The sequence below is a fragment of the Takifugu rubripes genome, chromosome 11 (assembly GCF_901000725.2).
Source record: "Takifugu rubripes chromosome 11, fTakRub1.2, whole genome shotgun sequence".
Classification (NCBI taxonomy): Eukaryota; Metazoa; Chordata; class Actinopteri; order Tetraodontiformes; family Tetraodontidae; genus Takifugu; species Takifugu rubripes.
In genome coordinates this window covers 10,304,598-10,326,538 of record NC_042295.1, presented here as the reverse complement: position 1 = coordinate 10,326,538, position 21,941 = coordinate 10,304,598, and the positions used below count along the sequence as shown (strand labels likewise).

At 44.7% G+C, this 21,941-nt stretch overlaps 2 protein-coding genes across 3 annotated transcripts; both read left to right on the top strand.

The window, feature by feature from the left end:
* Nucleotides 1-561: 561 nt before the first annotated feature.
* zpld1b (zona pellucida-like domain containing 1b) lies at nucleotides 562-13,936 on the top strand. Of its 2 annotated transcripts, XM_029843830.1 has the most exons (14): nucleotides 562-838; nucleotides 4,545-4,855; nucleotides 4,995-5,161; nucleotides 5,418-5,493; nucleotides 8,604-8,776; nucleotides 9,358-9,578; nucleotides 9,662-9,843; nucleotides 10,023-10,095; nucleotides 10,353-10,450; nucleotides 10,726-10,806; nucleotides 10,980-11,151; nucleotides 11,238-11,334; nucleotides 12,291-12,320; nucleotides 12,487-13,936. In XM_029843830.1, the coding sequence occupies exons 5-14, from the start codon at nucleotides 8,650-8,652 to the stop codon at nucleotides 12,657-12,659; spliced, it is 1,254 nt and encodes a 417-aa protein (XP_029699690.1). In that variant the 5' UTR covers nucleotides 562-838; nucleotides 4,545-4,855; nucleotides 4,995-5,161; nucleotides 5,418-5,493; nucleotides 8,604-8,649; the 3' UTR covers nucleotides 12,660-13,936. The 2 variants fall into 2 exon arrangements, with proteins under 2 accessions (XP_029699690.1, XP_029699691.1); XM_029843831.1 differs by lacking the exons at nucleotides 562-838; nucleotides 4,545-4,855; nucleotides 4,995-5,161; nucleotides 5,418-5,493 and adding an exon at nucleotides 8,238-8,507.
* A 975-nt stretch (nucleotides 13,937-14,911) lies between these two features.
* On the top strand, nucleotides 14,912-18,659 carry LOC105417072 (zona pellucida-like domain-containing protein 1). Its single transcript, XM_011608515.2, has 10 exons — nucleotides 14,912-15,027; nucleotides 15,169-15,389; nucleotides 15,473-15,657; nucleotides 15,728-15,800; nucleotides 15,880-15,977; nucleotides 17,030-17,110; nucleotides 17,191-17,359; nucleotides 17,441-17,546; nucleotides 17,849-17,869; nucleotides 18,047-18,659. Exons 1-10 carry the CDS (start codon nucleotides 14,931-14,933, stop codon nucleotides 18,181-18,183), a joined length of 1,188 nt encoding a protein of 395 aa, XP_011606817.2. The 5' UTR covers nucleotides 14,912-14,930; the 3' UTR covers nucleotides 18,184-18,659.
* The last annotated feature ends 3,282 nt before the right edge of the window (nucleotides 18,660-21,941 follow it).

The following is a 21,941-nucleotide window of genomic DNA, read 5'->3' as shown; positions in this document are numbered from 1 at the left end:
AAGGGAAGTAATTTAACTAGAAAGGGAAGGTGTTTCAGTAGAAAGTCATTTCAGTAGAAAGGGAAGGTGTTTCAGTAGAAAGGGAAGTTGTTTCAGTAGAAAGGGAAGTAATTTCAGTAGAAAGGGAAGGTGTTTCAGTAGAAAGGGAAGAAATTTCAGTAGAAAGGGAAGTAATTTAACTAGAAAGGGAAGTAATTTCAGTAGAAAGGGAAGTAATTTCAGTAGAAAGGGAAGTTGTTTCAGTAGAAAGGGAAGTAATTTAACTAGAAAGGGAAGTAATTTCAGTAGAAAGGGAAGGTGTTTCAGTAGAAAGTCATTTCAGTAGAAAGGGAAGGTGTTTCAGTAGAAAGGGAAGTTGTTCCAGTAGAAAGGGAAGTAATTTCAGTAGAAAGGGAAGTCGTTTCAGTAGAAAGGGAAGTCATTTCAGTAGAAAGGGAAGTCGTTTCACTAGAAAGGGAAGTCGTTTCACTAGAAAAGGATGGCGTTTTAGTAGAAATGGAAGGCGTTTCAGTGTTGCTGGAAGGCGGGCAGTTCAGAAGAGGAGCTCGAGAGGACATGGCATCTCAGGAGATCTCAGGTGGCTTAAGCGAAGCTGCCGCCCTATTAAACAATATCTTATCATCGGCGGAGACAATTCGAACATTGTCTAATGCAACCACAACCACGCAGCAGTCACATGCTACCTCAGGCTGCGACACGGTGGCAAGTCGCCTGACAACGCTATTTCCATCTCGCAGCAGCCGCTACAGCCAGTTGCTGGCCCGGTCCGGACCTCCATGCCGCCTTATCAAGTTCAGCACAGCTTTGGCACATGGACAACAGGCACAAGGAGAAGAAGGTGAGGTGGATATTTCCCTCTGTATTGCAAGTCCAACTAGCATATTTTGCTGCTATCTGTGACTGAGGAAACATGGACAATGTTTTTTTTTCTTTTTCTCGCTAACATTAAAACACATGCACGCTGCAACCAGGCTAAACTTTTTATAGAATGATAAGCAAAACTCAGGCTAAGGAGATGAATAGCCAAGTGCAACAGCTGGTCTTTGGAGCTGCAACTGAGTCGGCTGGAGAGCGCTGTTTTTTTCTGTCCTTATAGGTGAAGCACATGTGAGGGTGTCAGTGTGGGATACATTTGTTGTCTGACTTGCCCTATTGGGTGTACCTCCCTAGAGGAGGCCACCCTTTGTTATCCTCCTTTTTTCTCCGTCAAAAAGTTTGGTATGTATCTTCTCCTAGACGCTTTGGTGTAGAGACACCAAACTTTCCTGGAACCGGGTTAAATTATGAAAATCGGTGGCTATTACTTTTCTTGTAATTAGTCCTGCAGGGCAAATATATACTTGCTTTCAAGGCCTTAAAATCCCATTGTAACTAATAGGAGAGGTCTGGAAAGGTCATGGAACTTAACCCCCAGTTTGGGGGCATTTCTTTGGCACCTGGAAATGTCTTCTCAACTGCGGGAGACCACGTGACCTAGAGCGGAGCAGCAGAAAAATTGGAAAATCTTTCAAACAAATCTCCATTACTCTGTTCCGGAAGCTCCTACATTGATTAAAAAAAAAAATATATATAAAATACATCATCACAAGCCTTGACTAGCTCGCAAACATCCCTTCACGCCCCATAAAACGAGCTAGAGTGCTAATTGGTCTGCTCAAATCTCCTATTAACTCAATGCAAAACAGAGTGGGGGGAAACGGCTCGGAACCGACAAAAGCTTCATGTTTAACTTGTCTTTTCTCTGTGACCGGGTAGGCTAAAATTATGAAACTTCATATGGATGTATTTCAAAGTCTTGCGGTTCTAACGAGCCCTACCTCGAATAGAATTGGATGGTGTTAAGTGGTCCAAATCGGTGTTTGATACGGGTGGTTCTGATCACGAATCTGCGTGTGGGGGGGGTAAGGGTGGAGCAGCTCACAGCCAGTGGGTATGGGAGGGGGTTCAACAGGCAGACATGGGGTGTGTGCGTTTTTTTTTGGGGGGGGGGGGCAGGGACTGGCCAGAGGGTGCCATAGGCACAAACAACAGTCAGGATCCGTCCCGCCAACCGAAGGCGAAGGGAGGCTACTCTCTCATCCACCGGGGTAAACTCCAATATACAGGCACTGAGCCGGGGAGCAACGAGGATTGCCACCCCTGCCCGTTGCCTCTCACCATCGGCAACTCCAGAGTGGTAGAGAGTCCAACGCCTCTCAAGAAGACTGGTTCCAGAGCCCTTGCTATGCGTTGAGGTGAGGCCGACTATATCTAGTCGGAACTTCTCAACCTCACGCACTAGCTCAGGCTCCTTTCCCATCAGAGAGGTGACATTCCATGTTCCTAGAGCCAGTTTCTGCACCCGGGGATCAGACCGCCAAGGTCCCTACCTTCGGCCGCTACCCAACACACAATGCACCCGACTCCCTTGGCCCCTCCTGCAGATGGTGAGCCCACAGGAAGGGGTTCCCATGTTGCCTCTTCGGGCTGCGCCCGGCCGGACTCCATGGGTAGAGGCCTGGCCACCAGGCGCTCGCCAACGTGCCCCCCCATCCCCCAGGCCTGGCTCCAGGAGGGGGCCCCGGTGACCCGCATCCGGGCAAGGGAAACTTGATACCAATGTTGTTTATCGTGATTAGGGGGTAATGGGCTATGCTTTGTCTGGTCCCTCACCTAGGACCTGTTTGCCATGGGTGGCCCTACCAGGGGCATAAAGCCCCAGACAATCGAGCTCCTAGGATCTTTGGGACACGCAAACCCCTCCCCCACGATAAGGTGGAAGCCCAGGAGGGGTTCTCTATTGTAACTTGTTATTTAAACATTTTCTATGTTCCTCATCTTCCTGTAGCCTCCAGTTCCTCATGGCCTGTGGCAATAAGCTGGTGTGCCCTGAACTCCAAAAGGGTCAGGAGCTGAATGGAATTCTTATCCATAGGATTTATAAAACTAAAGCTCTTTATGTAAAACCATCTAGGATGCTTTTGGTAAGTTTGCCTTATTATTGGTAATGGTAATATATAAAATGTTTACTGTTTATGGGTTTGGCAGAGCCTTTTTTATATTATATATATATATTACACATTACGCTTACACCCCGGAATGAGTAGAACCATTGCCCGGGACAACAAGGTCCGTGTCAGGGGTTGGGGAACCTGATGTCAAATTGGCTACTGGAACAAGGCATTACTACGGGAGTAACCGCAGCGAGAGAGGGTACATGCAGAGGATTTGGGAGAAATGGGTGCTTTGAAACCCCACCCTCACTGACTAAGAAGCAGTTTTCAGCTCAGTGTTCAAATATCCGCAATAAGAAGTTGCTATCACAGCCATAGATTGATGAAGCATGGCGTTGTGCCTTATCCATGGTACAAATATTCTACGGCAAGGGGGAGCCAGGACGCTAGGTCAATGGGGGGTGGTTTCATCATCACCCCCAAATATCGAGATTGGGTACAAAGCCCCAATGACAGACAGACTTAATACAAGGGCAGCTGACCTGAGAGAGAGAATAAAGAAGTCCTGGGACTCAACTACCTCCCTGCCAAAGCTAACAAACAAAGTACCAGACCAATCTCTACTGGAGGACATGAACACGGCACTGTCAACCATCCCTAGCACTATCATCATTGAGACCAATCAGCTGATGTATGCAGCGTTAACAATAATCCTACACAGGTTTGGCTATAAGATGAAGAGCATGAACAGTCAGAAGGAGCAAATGACCCCATGGATGAGAAGGCTAGAGGCAAAAATCATGGTAGATGATGGCATATATATATAGCCTTCTTTTTCTGTTTCAGGATGACAGTGAAGATGCTAACCGACTTTCATCCAACAGTACCCATTCAGCATCAAAAATGAATACAAGGGCTAATAGTTGCATTAGCAGTGATGATGAAGATTGCCCTGGCAAAAGCCCCAACAGCGACGAAAGAAGGGACTGGAATCCTAGCACCAGTGGTCCTAATAGGGTGGGCCTTGCAGGGAGTCATGGTATTCTGCCACAAGTGGTCCTGATGGAGGGGGCTTTTCAGGAAGTGATGGTATTTCTGGCACAAGTGGTCCTGATGGAGGGGGCTATGCAGGAAGTGATGGTATTGCTGGCACAAGTGGTCCTGGCACAAGCAGCACAAGAGGCATGAGTGGTCCAGACTGCTTTGACAGATATAATAAGGAAGCAAGCAGTCTTGATCAGGACAACTACTCTTCTTATTTAACACTTGTGGCTACCATTTCTGAAGATAGTTCTGAGGATGAAGGATTACGGCAGGCAATAGCTGCCAGTATGGAGAGTCACATGTGAGTAGTGCACAAAGATTATGAGTTCGAGAAATAAGAACAACCTGATCATTGAAATATAGACTGTTTAGTCCGTACATGATGTTAGAATATGGGTAATTTAACAATTAATGGCTTAAATATGGGTGGCTAGTTTTATTACTTGTGTAATAAAATGTTTTAAATTAATTGCTTGGTTATAGACAGCAATTTCTCAAAGTACAGGTTGTTAAAAATGATGTCACATCACTGCACTTCTGATAATTGTTTTGTGTTTCTTTTCATAGTGTAGAAAATGTTCCAGTTAAGAAGATACTGATGGAACTGGCTGGCAAAATCAATGCAAAGCAGCAGTGCAGATTTAACATAAATAGATCTGCTGTCTGGGAGGGAGCCATTCGGGGATTCAAGAGGTTGTCTTATGAGCCCAACCTGATGATGTCTGTAAAATTCTCTGATGACATGGGAAAAAATGAGGAAGGAGTTGATTTAGGAGGTCCCAGGAGGGAATTCTTAAGGCTCCTAATGGAGAGCATTGCGAAGTCCCCCATGTTTGAGGGAAAAGAAAACAACAAAAACTTTGCTCTCAACAGCATTGGTACGTATCCCCCCTTTTAAAAAATAATAATAATAAAGCCATTTTTTTTCGATCCGGAGCTTTATATGCATTTTGGACTGATTTATAATCTAAATTGTTATAATACCCTCTGTTCCATTTTTCCTCTGTTGTTTTGTAGCTCTAAGAGAGGACTGGTACTACATAGCAGGCAGAGCCATTGCAGTAAGTTTGGTACATGGTGTTCCCCCCCCAAACTTCCTGTCACCAATAGTATTTTCACAACTGGTTGATGGTTCAGCAAATCCAGTCCTAGCTGATGCAGACCTCTTGGAAAAAGTCAAAAAGGTCAGTTGCAACTCTCTTCCACAATGTCAGGAACAACAGGTCCACTCGAGAGTGACACAGTGCTGAACTCTTGTATTCCATGCTGTAGATCTTTTAATTAGTAGTCAGTTGTCTTGGTTGCTGTTATCTCACTCACTTTTCGAGGACTGCCTGATCCCGTGAGATTTTCTTAATGTTTATGCCACATTCTGTTCATTTCTATTCTGTCCTGAATTTCCCCTCGGGGATCAATAAAGTGTCCTCCTTGTGATGCCAGGTATCTGAAAGCACAACCATTGAGGACCTTGAGAAGTCGGAACACTTAAAGCTCTGTTATTGGATAAGCACTGCAGGTATAAAATAGTCTGGCTGAAGCCATCAACACAGCCATGCATGACAAGATGCCACCTAACTAGCTTGTGGTTTCCATCAAAATGCCTGTAGGGGACAGCATAGATTAAGAATAATATTAAATAATTAATATTATTTTGATATTAGTATTTTCCAGCAGATAGATACTTTATTGATCCCAAGGGGAAATTTAGGTAGCAACATTGATAGCAGGCATAAACGGTATAAACATAGGATACTAAAAAAGGTACTAAAAAATCAAAATCAAAATACATATGCAGAATAGGTGCATAGATGGTGAAGTATTGTCATTGGATGCTTGGTGAAAGCATTAGATGTGCAAGAGTATACACAGGTGCCATATATAATAAAATAACAATATATGGTTATGGCCATGCTGGACTTTATTGTACATTATTTTTTGATAATGTGGCATGGCACCTTTACTTAAAAAATCATATTGGGAAGTCTTTCATCGTGAGCTTACTATAATTGATTGGGGGACCGAACACTGTAGGCCCTCCGCCTTATAGCATGACGACGTCTAAATGATCGCCCAATGGGATCCCCTCAATACAAGCTGTCTCTGACCCGCCAGTGCTGGATCCATAAGTGACGTGATCTCGGGCTTCCAAAGACATACGTTTCCCCTGCATTTGGAGTATTCTGTAATATTACAGTCACAAGGCTATCCAGTTCTTGATTTGATATGACTGCATATCTTGATGGTTCAATTCCCAGTATTACTCTGTGCCTATGCAGAGTTCTTCTACTTATCCCAAAGCAAGATGCAATTCTCTGCCATGTCATGCCAATGGACACACAGTGAGAAATCTCTTCACTGGTTATGGTGTATCTGGGACGGCCGGGGTGACCAGTGAAGGTTATTGGAGGTAACAATATATTTGCATCAGCAGACCTCCGTCTGCCCTCATGTTCATGAAGCAAATTGCGAAAACACCTGTGCAGTGATCCCAGTAGGTGACTGACATCTCTATTCCAAGGATCATATCTGGTCACAGCAGCATGAAGAGCAGATATAGTTCTTGTATGGTCATCAAGCATTCTATAAAGCCTTTCCTGGTCAAAATAATTGGGCTCATTTCTCTGAAGCAATTTAATACATTGCAAAATCTCAGTATTGTGTGTGAGTGTTTCAATAGTGTGTATGAGAGCATTTCAGTAGTGTGTGTGAGAGCGTTTCACTAGTGTGTGTGAGAGCGTTTCACTAGTGTGTATGAGAGCATTTCAGTAGTGTGTATGAGAGCATTTCAGTAGTGTGTATGAGAGCATTTCAGTAGTGTGTGTGAGAGCATTTCACTAGTGTGTGTGAGAGCGTTTCACTAGTGTGTGTGAGGGCATAAGATTTCCGTAGTATGTATGAGAGCGTTTCAGTAGTGTGTGTGAGAGCACAACATTTCAGTAGTGTGTGTGAGGGCGTTTTACTAGTGTGTGTGTATGGTCATTCTGAATAATGTCGGCCCCTCATACACATGCTTCCCACAGCTTGATTCCTAAAGTTATAAACACGTGTCTATACATCAGCTATATAGGTCATTTAATGGGTGGGAGGTGTAAAATAAGCAGCATGGTAACGGGATGTTTTCTTATTGCGTGTGTGGCCATCTGATCCCTTTTCCTCTCAATAGTGCTTGTTTACGTGGAAGGGCTTCATATTTGATTTCGGCTCTACCTCATCAGAGTCGCAGGTGAGCGGAATTGAATAGCGTGCAAAACACCTCCTGTCGGGGGCCCCAAGAGGCCCCGGATCCGGATCTCGGTCTGACACGTGAGGCCTTAAGATCCAGCACAGGTCTGAGTGGAGTAACGCAACCACAGGAGGTGTGTAAGATCCACGTAACTGTATCTGAGATGGGATGAGAAACGGTATACAACCAAGCACATTTCAATATAGAACAGATAAAATGGGTTTACTGTTCGATTGTTTCGACTTTACTTTTTGCAAGATATAACAGGAAAAAATTTAAACAGGTAGTTGAGAAAATAATTTTTGTGTGTGTCCCTGACAGGCTGAGCTGTTTGGCTTTGCAAGCACAGGACGAGAAGTTGAGTTGTGTTTCCTGGTAAATCTCTCATTTCCATCTATTTGGTAAAATCTTGACAGCCCGCTGATGTACTGTTAGTTCCAGAGGTAACATCCTGTCCTGATGAGCTTTAAAATGTTTGGGTAATTGGGGAAGTGTGGAAGACATGAGCCGAAGTTGTAAATCAAAGAAAACACTGATTCGGTGCCACATTAATGATGACTTTGGGTTCAGTTGCTAGCAGAAATCAAACATGTATTTCTCATTAATAACACCTGAAAATGAACAAATGCACTTTTCCCACATTTTTAACACTGAAACACATGCTATTGTTAGCATAGCACAGAACAAATTGGTTGCGTGTAGAATGGTTTATTTTCTGTAAGAAGCCATAAAGCCAGGCTGTATCTGTACCTGTGAATGCAACATGGACCAGTGAATGTCCTCGCTCTAAGTGATGCCTTGTGCATCAGAATTACCCACACACAGCCCTGCATCAGACCCTTTTATGTCCATGTGAATGCGGGCCGCGGCAACAGCTGATGACAGCTTAATTCCCGGGGCGCACCCCCTCAGCCGAGGCCCGCGTTTGTGCGTGCTGACAGACGGAGATCAGGCCGGGGAGAGCCGAGTGGGAACCCTCCGAGCATGCTCAGGTTTCTGGGCGCTGTGAAAAGATTTGTCTGCCCCATTCAGATCTGATAGAGTTTCCCATGTTCTACACTGCAGCCAGTGTTCAGATAAAGATCCACTCTATCTTTCTCATCTGCACACACATGGTGGAGACATAAGGTTGGGACCTCCAGCCGAACCAAGAGCTCAACAGCCAAGTGTGTGCGGCCGATATGAGCTGGTAAGAAGCGGTGATCTCGGTTTAAAAGGGGTTGCATCAACACAAGAGACTGAGGTAAAAGGGTGCGAGGTAAAAAAAAAGCTCTTTTGGAAGGGAAGGTCGAACTACTCTGATAGAGGTCAGAGCTCACAGCTACAGAGAAGCAGATGAACGTTACTGTCGAAGAGGTAATTTGAGATAAATGCTGCTTTTTTTGGGTTGTTTTCCCCACCAGACACACTGCAGAGGAATGTGATTAACACAGCTTCGGACCTCTCGAGATGGCAGCAGAAAAACCCGAGATGACGCGACTGTGCTTCGTCCTCCTGCTGATGAAGAGCCTGGCTTCAGTCTCGTCACAGTTCAACGGATACAACTGCGACGCCAACTATCACAGCAGGTTTCCTGGTGAGAAATATTCACTTTTCAGCCACCCTGCCAGGGTCAAACGATTTAATTAAAAAGCAAATGTCAGGATATTTTCAATATATCCTCAATGAAAACATGTATAAAGTGACTTGTTAATGCCAATTGTATCGACCTTAATGAGGCCTTTGTTGTGCGATTGTGTTCATTCCCTCAATAAATGTTGATTAATGCATTTCAGGGACAGAAATCAAAAGCTTTAACTGCTTCATTGCTCAGAATTTATTAGCATAATTATTTCTGATGAATTGATACGATCAGGAGATATTTTTTTAGGGATTAGGTGCCATGCAAATAGGGTTATTTCGAAATTACAGTGCACATTAACGCCTGTAGAGACAAATCACACATTTTCTGTCATGGTATATATGAAGTGCTAAAATTCACAAAATTGTCATCAAAATTCCAATTTGATCCCAATCATGTAATCAGGAACTTTATTTTCTTCATTTTCTTGTCAATCAAAATGATTAGTCTGCTTCACTTCAGCTGCATTCAAATCAAATCGGAAATTGGAGAGTCCCTGAAAACATTTGTGAGAATCTCCCATGCTTCCCCTCCAGGTGAGAGAGACATCGCTGTGTACTGTGGGGTTCAGACCATCACCTTGAAGATCAACTACTGTCCTGTGCTGTTCTCCGGCTACACCGAGGTGGATTTAGCCCTGAACGGCCGCCACGGCGACACCCAGTGCCGTGGCTTCATAAACAACAACACCTTTCCCACCGCGGTCCTGTTTAGCATCAGCCTGAGCACCCTGGAGGCCTGCGGTAACAGCCTGGTGGTAAAAAAAACAAACACTCACGAACACACAAACATGTTTTTTTTTTTACAGCAGAGCACAGCTGAGGTGTTTTTTTGTCGCAGGTCAGTGCGCCCTATGGGAGCAACGCCTATGGGAACATGTCTCTGGTTCAGATCGGGAACGTGTCAGGATATATAGACACCCCTGACCCGCCGACCCTCATCAGCTACCTGCCTGGTCTGGTATACAAATTCAGCTGCAGCTACCCGCTGGAGTACCTAGTCAACAGCTCCCAGTTGGCCTCGTATGTGGCTGCACGACACACTCATGCATTTTATCAGAGAAACACGGTGATTGCCTTCCTGCTTCATTTACATGCATAAATCTGCTACAGTTTGAAAAGCACGGCTAGGTGACATCTGAATGTGCACTTCAGTTCAGGAGGCAAAGAGCTGAAGCGGGATAAATGTGTTCTCTCCGCAGCTCCTCTGCCGCCGTTTCTGTCAAAGACAGCAACGGCACATTCGTGAGCACGCTGAGCATGATCCTGTATAATGTGAGTATGGAGCTGACTGCCAGCAGCACGTGCGCTAAGCCTGGATGTTAAGATGTGCTGATGCACTCTGACAATTCACGTTTCCACAAAAATGACTCAGGAATGCAGAGAACCTATTGCGTTTAAGGCATCTGCAGTACTGGGAAATTAGCATGCTGCTATGGTCTTTAAATATGGGATTTAATGACAGTCTTTTGAATCTACCCCATCCGTTTTCCTCTCTACCCCCCCACCACCACCTTTCCCGATGCTGACAGGATTCAGCATACGGTCAACCTCTTTCCATTCCAATGGCCGGCCTTGCTCTGAAAACCAGAGTTTTTGCCGCGGTGAGGGCTACAAACCTGGACAAACGGTATGGCAGAAGTTCCAATCATTTTCCGCAGCAACCTGTTGCTACCCACCCATGAGACATCTTATTGTTGTCCTCACTGAAGCAAGTTCAGTAGTCCCACAGACATTTATACAGATCCAGCTCTCTTTTCTATGCTTTGCTGATGTTTATCTTGTCATTATGTTATTATTTTTCAAGGGCGCCAGTCTGCAGCGGAGAAAGCCTCGATCTGAGCTTTTCCCATGTGCAGTTCGACCCTATCCTCCATCCCATCTCACAGTTTTGTCCCTCTGCAGGTGGAACATCTTGATGGACTACTGTTACACAACCCCCTCCGGGAATCCTAATGATGAACTCCGCTACGACCTTTTCTTTCGGTAATCTGCCATTTTGTTCCTTCTTTGAGATTCTGACTCGATAAACCACAAAAGGGACTCATTATCCATTCAGGCTCCTCAAAATGGCTTCTTCCAAATGAATGCGACTGTTTATTCCCCCACCTTCTTAGTACTTAAGCATCACCATGAGCCCATCTGTGTGTTTTCTGCAGTTGCAGTAAAGACCCGCAGACGACCGTCTTGGAGAACGGCGTGAGTCAGACGGGGCGTTTTTCCTTCGAGGTCTTCCGTTTCGTCAAGCACCGACACCAGAAGATGTCAACGGTGTTCCTGCACTGCGTCACCAAACTTTGCCGCGCGGATGACTGCATCCTGCTCATGCCGGTAACCTTTTTTTTTTCTTCAAACCAGCCAAGCTGTGTTGACTTGTGACGTCAGCCTGGACTGACCTGTTATGATGCATCCGGCAGATCTGTGGGCGACGGCGCAGGCGTGAGGAGGCCAGCCCCCCGCCAGGAGCGTCTGGGAACGCCCTCCTCACCGCAGGACCCATCATCACCAGGAGCGGTACGAATAAACGATTCCAAGACCGGTTGCACTCGCCTGAGCACAAACCTGTAGCCCCATTAGTTGGAGGGATCCCTGCCAGCAGATCTGATCCGGTTCTGAGTCACCACGTTGTGGGTGCTGAACAGCCAAATCCAGAATAGTAGAAGTAGTCTGGCAGCGAACTCCAGATTGCTGCAAAGTATCATCACAGATGCTGTTGTGAGCTCCAACGCACGCTTTAAAATTGAGGCTGCGGCACGATGCAGCTCACAAACGTCCTCAGACAACACGCGCGCAGCCAGACGTGCAGCCTGAGCTCTTGCTGAACGTCAACACGGCCCAGGATTGAGAGGGTATCTGCAGATATCTGGAATAAGAACGCAGCTGGAATAATTCTAGCGTGCAAATCCATTTCAAGTCAAAATTGTACCCACAGACGGATGCCTTATAGGGTTTTTTATTTTCCTTTTTTTGACGATATGTTTGAAGAAACGGGCCGTATCATTATTACCGCTTTATAAAGATTAGAGAAACGGTGCTTAATTGATGCATAATTCACAAGTTCAGAACAGGGAAGCACATGAAGATCATTCAATACTTCTTCATGTTTACCAGTAAATTCTAAATAAATTAGCATGTGACCTGTAGAGCTGCTACTCAATTGATATTTAGAATGTCAGAAGACTTTTTTTAATTCATCTCGAGGCATTTACATGACCATTGTCAATTAATCTTGCTTCTTTGCACAGATGATGAAAGTCCAATAATGAATGACCCTTAGATTGGATTAATACGATTTTCTTTCTTTAGATTTTACCCCTTTGGGTGAATGTTCTGGCTTAAGCCACTTTTCTTCTGGCCTGTGCTGCATATGAAGTGGAGTTATAAATAAACTGAAGAGGCTGAATAATTGCATTTAATGCAGCTGCGGAGCCACAAATATGCTAACAAACCTCTGTGAAATCATTTTTCAGACGAAAACCCCGTCAACAATTCTCAGCTTGGTAAGTGTGCGTAAGAATTGTCACTTCACAAGTTTATGATAATTGACAAAATCACCAAGCATGTTAGGAGAAAAAAAAAAACAACAAATGAAAAAAGATGGACGCAAAGTCATGTAATATGATGCCGGCATGATTAAACGTGAACTTTCAACACTACATTTCCCAGCCTCCCCTGCCAGCTCCCAGCCAATGAACCCAGTGACCAGCTCCCTGATCTCAGGTGTGGTCATCCTGGGCGTGGTCGCCGTGGCCTTCTTCCTGTTGTCGCTCCACCTGCTGCGGAAGCCCCGCCTCCAATCAATGACATCATCAGGTCTCTGGAACCCCACCTTTAAGTGATTAAACATCAGTGTGGGTGACATGTTGGGAAAATGTGTCCCAAAATTCAATTAAAAAAAGGTGCATGTGTGCATTTCACCATGCACAAATGATTCAATCTCTGCACTGTACTGAATTAGGTCTTTATTTATTGTTTTAAGATTATAGATGTTGTTTTTTTAGCTTTGCATTTATAGCACTGATATAGACATAACTGTAATAAAATTTAGCATCAGCAGAAAAGAACAATCTTTAGTTAGATAGAATTTGTTTTCTCAAGAACATTTGCTCAGTAAGATTGCTTTATTTCCACTGTATTTATTTTCCCCTTTCACATTAGTGCTTTTGTTTGCAGGCGGGTTTGACTTATTTTTATTTGGTGTTGACAAATGTTGTTTAGAAAAAATGAGAAATATCCAAAATGTGATGTTTGTTTTTACTTGATTGTCATTCTGAGAGTGTGTAGCGCTGTGAAATCATCACATATAGTTTTTATCGTTTCATTCAGCTATGTTAGCTTAGCAGAAGGTCTGATTAACATGAGCTGTGTGATTTTACACCATCTTCAGTCTGTTATTGGGAAAATATCTTAACCTTTTCACAGCACAGCTGCTTTCTCCTCTCCCCCTTCATTATGTTTAATTCAGTTAATTATAGGAGACGCTTCACTTGCTGACTTGGAAAGATTCTGGAACTCTTCCTTAAGTTTGTAATTAAAAGGGCCATAATTGGCAGAGAGCAACATTTTTGTGGTACAAACTGCATAGGTGGAATTTTCTACCTAAAACTCCTCTGAATAAACACAGATTCAACAACAATATGTGCAATTCGAAAGTCCAGCAACCATAATTACAGATGGTGTGTTCTTTTCACAGTCTGGGTAATTGAGTAGATGATATTTAGATTTGGATTTCTCGTGCATGACTCATCAAACTAGACTGGCCGACTTCCTCCTTTGATTTTAGCAATTATCCTTCAAACTTTTCCAAATGTCACGGCTTCGGCAGTTTTCAATCTCCAGGAAAATGAAGAAAACAGCAGGCCCTGCCAAAGCTCGCTTGATGACTGCCAGAATTAATCTTTCAATTTCTGTCACATTGATTTTTGTTCTTGTTAAGATGACCTATATAAATGCCCGCTGGTGGCAGCTTTTCCCTGAGCTTCTGTGTTTTTGTGACCCAACGGGGACCTGCTGCGTTCTGCTCCCTTTATTGCTATAATCCCTCGTTTCAACGGCCATTCAGTCACTCTTGTGTGCATTGAAATGCAGCTGTGAATAGAGGAATAAATCATAAAGCATCACCATTAAGTGATTCCACTTCACTCCCAGTGAAGTCAGACTGATGCGTCTGTGGGCAAGACGACCGAAGGCACCTTTACATGACACCGATATAAAAAAAATAAATCTTATCCGATACTTTTTTGTTTACGTGCTGTATGTCTGAAACCGAGATGCTGAGGCGTCTCTTCCCAGGTGGCTCATTTGACAGGATCAGATTTCCAACTGTATTTTGGTCATTTTCTTTAATTTAAGGCACGACATTAACCTCATTTTAATGGTTTCACAAACTAATGGACACACCCTGGCTCAATGTGCATCTTGCATTATTTGTCCTTAAAAGAATGAGGATTTTAGGTGCGGCAAAACTGTCAATCTTCAAATACCCAAAAATCAATAGATTTCAGCTCATACTTTTCTCGGCCAATTTGTCAGATTAAGAGCAATTAAGGTGACTTTTAACTACTGAAGTCCTCAGTAGACAACAACACCTCCTTCCTTTATTGTTTGTGGTCCGCATTGAAACCCTCATCCTCTCCTTTCTTGAGTTTCATATTATCAGCTGAAGGGATTTCACAGACTTGCTCTCAAAAAGGTGTGTGGTCATTGTTGGAGCATGTCACTTTGAAGAGGCCTGTGTTGAGTTTCCCCATTTGCCTCCAGGAGACGACCACAGAATTCAGCCACAAAAAAGGGAATTAGTTTACCAGCCAAGGGAAGCAGCCCCACTATGGTGGAACTAACTCTCTTTCCGTCCAATCCAGATGCAAGGTGGTGACCACACGCCACTCAGGTCCAATATATATAAGAGGTGTTTTGCTTTCTCACCCTAAACCTGCAAAGAGACGAGGAGGTAAGATCCAGGCAGATCCTTCTGACTGACAGCTGAGATTCAGCTAAATCATCTAGTTGGATATTTTAAATTTTTTTTTTGCAAAAATGGGCAAGTGGATTGGACTTATTTCTGTTGGCTTGTCTCTGTTTAGCTGCTTCACACAGAGCAGAGCAGTGAGATGGCTTTACTCTGCCTCCTCATCCTGACCGCCGTGTGGATTGTGGGCCGAGAGGCCCTCAGCATATCGGACTGTGGGGCTTACGCCAGACGACCAGGTAAGACCGCAGGGGCCAAACAGACTTGTTGAGGTTTGGGTAGGAGAGCCAGACATTTATGGATGCTGTATTGGCTTTTAGGTGAATTAATAACATGCTTGGAAGAGGTTAAAATGTGTCTTTCCATGTCGTCGCCATGAGAATACACCGACATCGCCGTGGTTTGTGGCACGTCCACCATCGACCTGGCCCTTCAGATCTGCCCCGTCATTTACACGGGATACAACGGGAGCCTACTGATCCTCAACCACATCCGGGACGACCCCAACTGTCACGGCACACTGGACACGTCCGTGGCGCCGCCGGTGGTGAGATTCAGCTTTCCCATCAGAGAGGGAAACGCCTGCGGCAGCAACTTCCTGGTTTGTGTGGTAGCAGTCTCGGGGGGGGGGGGGGGTTCTGAGCATGTTGGCTGTAGTCGTATATCTGCTGTCCAACTCTGCAGACCACCAGCGCACCGGGGACGGGAATATTCTCCGACTTCTCCAACATCCAGTCAGTCAACATCAGCGGGGTGATCCGGTCACATGACCCCACCATGGGCACCATCACTTACAACGCAGAGCTCATGTACTTCTACTCGTGTGCTTACCCCCTGGAGTATCTCGTCAACAACACCCAGCTGGACGTGTAAGTGTGAGTGGCGTCACATGACTTCCGCTGGCCTCTTAAGTGCGACCGCGTCGCTTCCTCCCCTCAGGTCGTCCTCCTCCATCGCTGTGACGGACAAGAATGGCAGCTTCATCAGCACTCTAAGCATGTCCCTCTACCAGGTACCAGCCTCCTCACGAGCACGTCGTTACCCTGCGGCGTGATTTACGTGTAACAGCTGCCGTCCCTCCTTTTCGCCAGGATATATATTACACCAAGCCCCTCGTCATGCCACCGCTGGGCATCGAACTGAGAACAAATGTCTACGTCCAGGTGGCCGCGTCCAACCTGACGTCCCAGTAAGAACAATTATCAGCATTTTAGACCTGGACCTGCAGACATCAAACTATTGATGTTTTGTATATTTCAGTAGAAATTTTATAATAATAATTTACTTTGCGTCTTCACTTTTAAGCCCCTGCCAGGTATAAAAGGAGTAAATTAAAGACTGAAAATGAGTCCAAATGCGCAAAATTGATTTAGTTTCTGCAGCATTAATCATCACATGAACTCTTAATATTGGGCTGCTCTTTAAATAGCTCATTAGTCATCAGATATAGGAGCGTATTGCAAGATTAATCACATGCATGTTGGATGAGGCAGTCATTATCTCCCATTTTGGTTAATTCATATCATCGGGTCCAATTATAACGCTGGTATTTCAACAAGGTTATAAGAAACTGTCCAAAACCGACAAATACAAGCTGGAGGCTAAGAGAGAAGCTGCAGTTGCAACAGGAATTTTGTTTATCTGTCATATGTACAAAAGAGTTGTTGTTACTTCTTCTCCCTGACATGGACAGTCTCTTTCTGGATGTTAGATTATATCGTATGCTTATATTAGATTGAGCCTTGCTCTCAGGCTTCTGATAATTAATGTCCTGAAGGTTGGCTTGGAGCTCTCCGTGACTGTATCTTGTTTTCCATTCCTTCCATAGACAAAGCAGTAGTGAAGGAACAAAACAAGCTGGATGATTCTGTTGTATCCAAGGTTAGCGTTCTCTGTTTGGGATAGCTGGTACGTGGTCGTAGCCAGCCACTGGCCTTCCACCTCTCTTATGCCTTGTACTCCAAAAATTATTTGAAACCTGCCTGGAAATAAATCTGTGGCCCAGCCCTGCCTTGAGGGTTCGGTGGCATTTTCTCTGTTGGATTTGAGTGGTTTGATAAATTCAGGTCCAGTGCGGGTGTCCTTCATGTATGGATGAGCGGCTGCCTTTGTTTTTATTTCCTACCTCTCCTTTAGCCTCTGACCTCATTGCTCCATCTTGATAGATTGCAAAATTTGAGGACTCCACCTGTGACCTGGAGTCTCTGACTCGGTGCTGGGGACCTCATTCTTTTTCCACAGGTACTTTGTGCTCCTGGACCGATGCTACACCTCTATCAACCCGCATCCGTCCAACTCCACCTTCTTTAATCTGTTTGTCTCGTAAGTCAGCAAATCTTCTCCCTGGATTTCTCCTACACTGACATGAATGCGCACGTCATGAGGTTCCCCTTGGCTGTCAGGTGCTCCATCGATCAGCTGACCACGATGCTGGAAAATGGAGACAGCCAAAAGGCCCGCTTCTACTTCCCCGCGTTCCGTTTCATCGAGCAGCAGAATGAGACCGTCTCCACCTACTATCTGCACTGCATCATCCGGCTGTGTGAGCCCAGCACCTGCAGCACCTTCAAGGTAGGGGGCAGCCCTCAGGCGGGCTCAAATCTCACACCTGAACGTGCACGTGATCAGTTAGCATTGTTGCTTGATCTGCAGCAATGCACCAGTCGGAAGAGGAGGAGTGCAGAGACCACAGTTGTCCAGAGTGGGGTCACTGACACCTCTGTGCTCACGGTGCCAATAAAGGCCAAGACAGAGACAGGTACGAAGTTTTGTTGGCACCTCTGCGAGAAGGAGTCAAACTAAACTAGCATTGTTGTTTCATGCAGAAATTGCCATTTACAGACACAACAATAACTCAGACAGTCTGTAGAAATAGATTAGCTTTAGCATTCTCTGTCGCACAAAAGTGTTTTCAGGACTTTTAGCTAATTTGAATGCCGAAACTTTGGCTCACTTTTTTTTCTTTGCATTTGTTCATCATATCTATTTTTCAGTATTTTCGAAAACACTTCTTCCACCACCCTCTTAATGGAATACTGACTCTCTGTTTCTGCTCTTCAGCCTCTCTCTCCAAAGAACAGGGTAAGTATGGCTTTTATCCACTCGAGTATCATGAGAAGAAGCCATTCACAGTTTTTGCTAATTAAATTCCTCCAGAAATGAAAAGCTTGTCTTATCTGCTGCAAGTCATAATGCCTCTCGCTGGAATTAAGCACCCCGTCACAGTGTCATTTCCCTTCTTTTTTTTTGCACACGCAGCATTATCAGGAGACCAGTCCGCCAACAAGGCAGCTTCTGTCGGCCTCGGGATCATCGTGGCTGTCCTTGTCCTGGTGGGGGTGGCTGCCATTTTGACAGCGTTGTCGCTTTATCGAAAACTGAAGCGACTCAGCTAGCAGGAGCCTGTATTTACAGGCGAACAGAGGTCGGAGAGGGCCTAAATGACACAATGAGTTTGTACGGGTTGACATTCACGTATACGTAGAGCTCTGCAGTGCCCGATCAAAGTATCGACTGAAGCACTTAGTATTTATTTCCAATCTGTCACAGACAGTTAGCAGCTACTGAAGGAGACGTCTGCATTAAAACATGGAAGGAAGAAAGGGGGAGAATAAAGATAAAACTTAACTTAATAACGGCCATTTCCTCAAAGATTCAGCTAATCTGAAGTTAAGCAACGAATAATAAACTTTAATCAATTCATTTCTGTCGGCTTCTGCATCATCGAGTAAACGCCCACCCTATTCCAGTGGGTCTTCCTTTTGCTTCTGCACAGATCAAAGTTCAGGGACCAGATTTCCCTGCAAGCATAGAACAGACAGATTGTATGTTGTATGTAGAAATGCATGTGTATTCACTTAAAGTCTAGACCCTAAATTAGTGCCCTTTACTGCAACGATGCCCAGCTAGTAGATATCTGAAGCTATTTATTTACATTGTTTATCTGGGTTATATCAGCACTAAGTAAGGGAAGTCATGGGGGGGGGGGTTTAAAACCTGTTATAATATGCAACCGACTGTGACGATGCTCTGTGTATTTCCAGACTGACAGACTGCTGCTCTGTATTTTTACAGAGTGTGATTATTAAATCCCTGAAAAACAAGACGGTGTGTCTTCCCAGAGAAGCTAACCTGCAGGTGCTGTGGGCAGCGCCTCCCCAATCCCCCCACCCCAATTCCACCCCCCGCGTTTTGGTATATGTCACGGCTCCTGAGTGCAGCAATGCAATGAAAAAGATTTGTTCATCAAAACGAGCCGAACTGGCACATGCCATGCTGGTTTCAAATGCAAATCGCACAGAAATAGAACTGCCCCATGTGGATGTGTGCATTTCCCACGCATGCTGTCGACAGTCTCCCCCAGCTGGGGGGCCGATGTGCTTTGTTGTAAAGTCGGAACAAAGTTTGTGTGGAGCCGGGGATGTTTTTATAAAGACCCGCCAGTAGAGGGTGTCTACTCACCACTTTCTTTCTTTTTTAACCTTTATTTTGAGGCTTGCATAATTCCAAGCTCACCTGTCAGTGGCTCATATCAGGCCTGGGCTCATTTTTACGAGCCTGTTTACTTCTCCTCGTGTCAAAGCTGTGAAGGCCAGCGAGCATCACCGGCTCTGTAATTCCAGTCCAGCTTGCAGACGGTGAGATTAATGATTTTGCTGGGGGCCCAGTAGAGACGGAGGTATTTTCTCCTCTTCACAGCTAACCCATCAGCTGCCTTGACAAATGATCTAATTAGGAGTTTGGGCAGTGTTAAGTAGGCCTTGACTCCACGGCTAGACGACCCACTTTGCGATGCGGATAAATCAGCTGGGATGCAGGGCGGCGTTCCATTAGGACTGCAGCGACTGTACGCTCGGGACAGATCCGCATTTTATGAGTTCTCCTGTAATTTAATTAAACCGGCAGGGATCGAGGCGTGTTGTGTCTCTCTCTAATGATGTGGACATTAACCCTTGACCCCTGTCACTTTCACACATTTGAAGAGATATATACAGTCAGTCCGATGCGCTTCCTGGTCCTGGTATCTAATTGTTTATGTCTGACATCACAGTCATCTTCAAGAAAACTCAAAATCTGTGAAAGGAGTACTTGTTCTGTCATTTCCAATTTTGAATTAGTATGCATATAAGCCCGTCAGTGTGCCACATGTTAAGTTAAGCAGACAGAGAAATTAATGGAAATCTGATGGAGCAGTTATAACTGTGGGAGGCAGAAATAAACTGCCGGAATCTTGTTGATAAGCTGATGTGAGGGGCATGGGAAAGAGAAGGGGGGGAAACGAGTGTTTTATATTTACCTGTGCAAGACACAGGGTTGTGCTTGGAGTACTGATGAAGGCCGGACCGGGTCAAGCTGTTTAGAGCCGTCACACTGGTGGGGTCCAGTTTTTCCATTAACCTCCATTAATGAGAGGGAGGAAACGGCATCCACACGTCAAATTGGAAGAGGCAGGAGAGAAACAAACACAGTTTGTCGAAGATAATTAAAATGCTGCATATTGAAGGTACTGAGACATTTCTGAAACCTTTTCTTTACCTCTTTGCCTCCTGTTCTTATTCAATTATGTTTATTCTCTTGGCTGCAGCTTGTCCCATTTTGCCGTAAACATCTTCATCACCTACACAAACATCTTCCGACATTCCGACATGAAGAGGGGCAGATTAGTCTTTAATTTACGGACAGCAAATGAATGTATTCATCAAACTGTAAAAAAAAAAATTGACATAATTACAATTTAAGGAAATCGTATGTCAACTATAACAGTAATTTCTCTCCCTGTGTCTCTCTTCAAAGCTGGTTGCACAATAATTTCCCCCTAATCGTGCCGTGTCTTTGCACGTGCTCGTGTAATTTACCATATCTGTGTCTGTCTATCTCTTAAAACTACAGAGTAAAATATGGCTTATTACTTCGGCCTCGACAATCTAAAGCTTTAGATGCGAGAACCTGCTCAAACATCAGAAATAGTTTTCCTTTGACTTCCACAAAGACTTGGCAAGCTTTCCTGCAGGGCGCATCTGTTCTTCACGTCATACAATATTAATACCAAGCACGGTGCGTTCGGGTGTAAGTAAGGTGTCGGCGCAGCAGCCTGTGTTGTTTCACTCCTGTGCTGAGAGCAGACTGGACAAGGTTAACTGAAAAAGAACAGGCGGAGTGGGTGTTTGAACTCGACAAACCCTCTGTGCCGCTGCGCTCCAGAGTCTTAAAAAAACAAGGTTTAACATGAAACTGAGGCAGATCAAAAGTTGGAACGTATGGTGATGCTAACACACCGCGGCTGAAAATCTTTAAAGGAACTTGAGAAATGTTTTATTTTTGTCCTCAAAAAGGATCAGCAACTCCGATCCAGAAAGAGGCTTTCAACTTTCATCAGATTTATTTAACTGAAGTGATTTAACTGGAGTAACATTTTAAGTTAATCTAGGTTCGGCTTCAGTAGTCGTGAGATGTTAGCACAAATAGCCAAGTGGGCCGTTTTGTGAACAAACCGAGCCAGAAAATCAGGTATAAATTAACCTCAGAAGTGTAAATTGTGTTGATTTATGTGTCTGCATGAATATACAGTTTCCATGTCAATATAATGCTGATTGTTTTGAAAGCCGCACATCATAAAGCTCCGTCGGTCTCAAAATCCCATTACAAACACATCAGGGAGCCGCAGTGAATTACAGGTTAGATCAGCACAGCAGGGTGCCAGGAGGAATTATAGGATGGATTACCAAAAGACAATGTTTAAAAACAATGCCCCTAGCACAGCTATTAACATTAACATTAATGTGTTTCCATGGCGACGAGAACGGTGACTGAAGTTACAAGGTGGCAAACCTAAACTGGCTCACTGATGCTAAAATGCTCCAAAGGCAGCTGCGGGGGCGGCCGGCGATGTTTGCGCAATAATTTCATCTGCTGAAACTTTCAGACGTCTCTCGATCGCCCGAGAACCCGACTCCACACAGGCGGGGGTTGGTTCAGGATATGTGCTGTCTGAGGGCAAACAGACCTGAGGTTGGGCTCCCTGTGCAAACTTGCTCCAGGACAAAGGTCCGATCCCTGATAAAACTGGAATAATCCCATTCCGGATGAACAGATTAAGTTGTTCTCTCTAGCTGCTCGTTCAAAATCCTCTTATGAGTTTCGGAATATGTAGCCT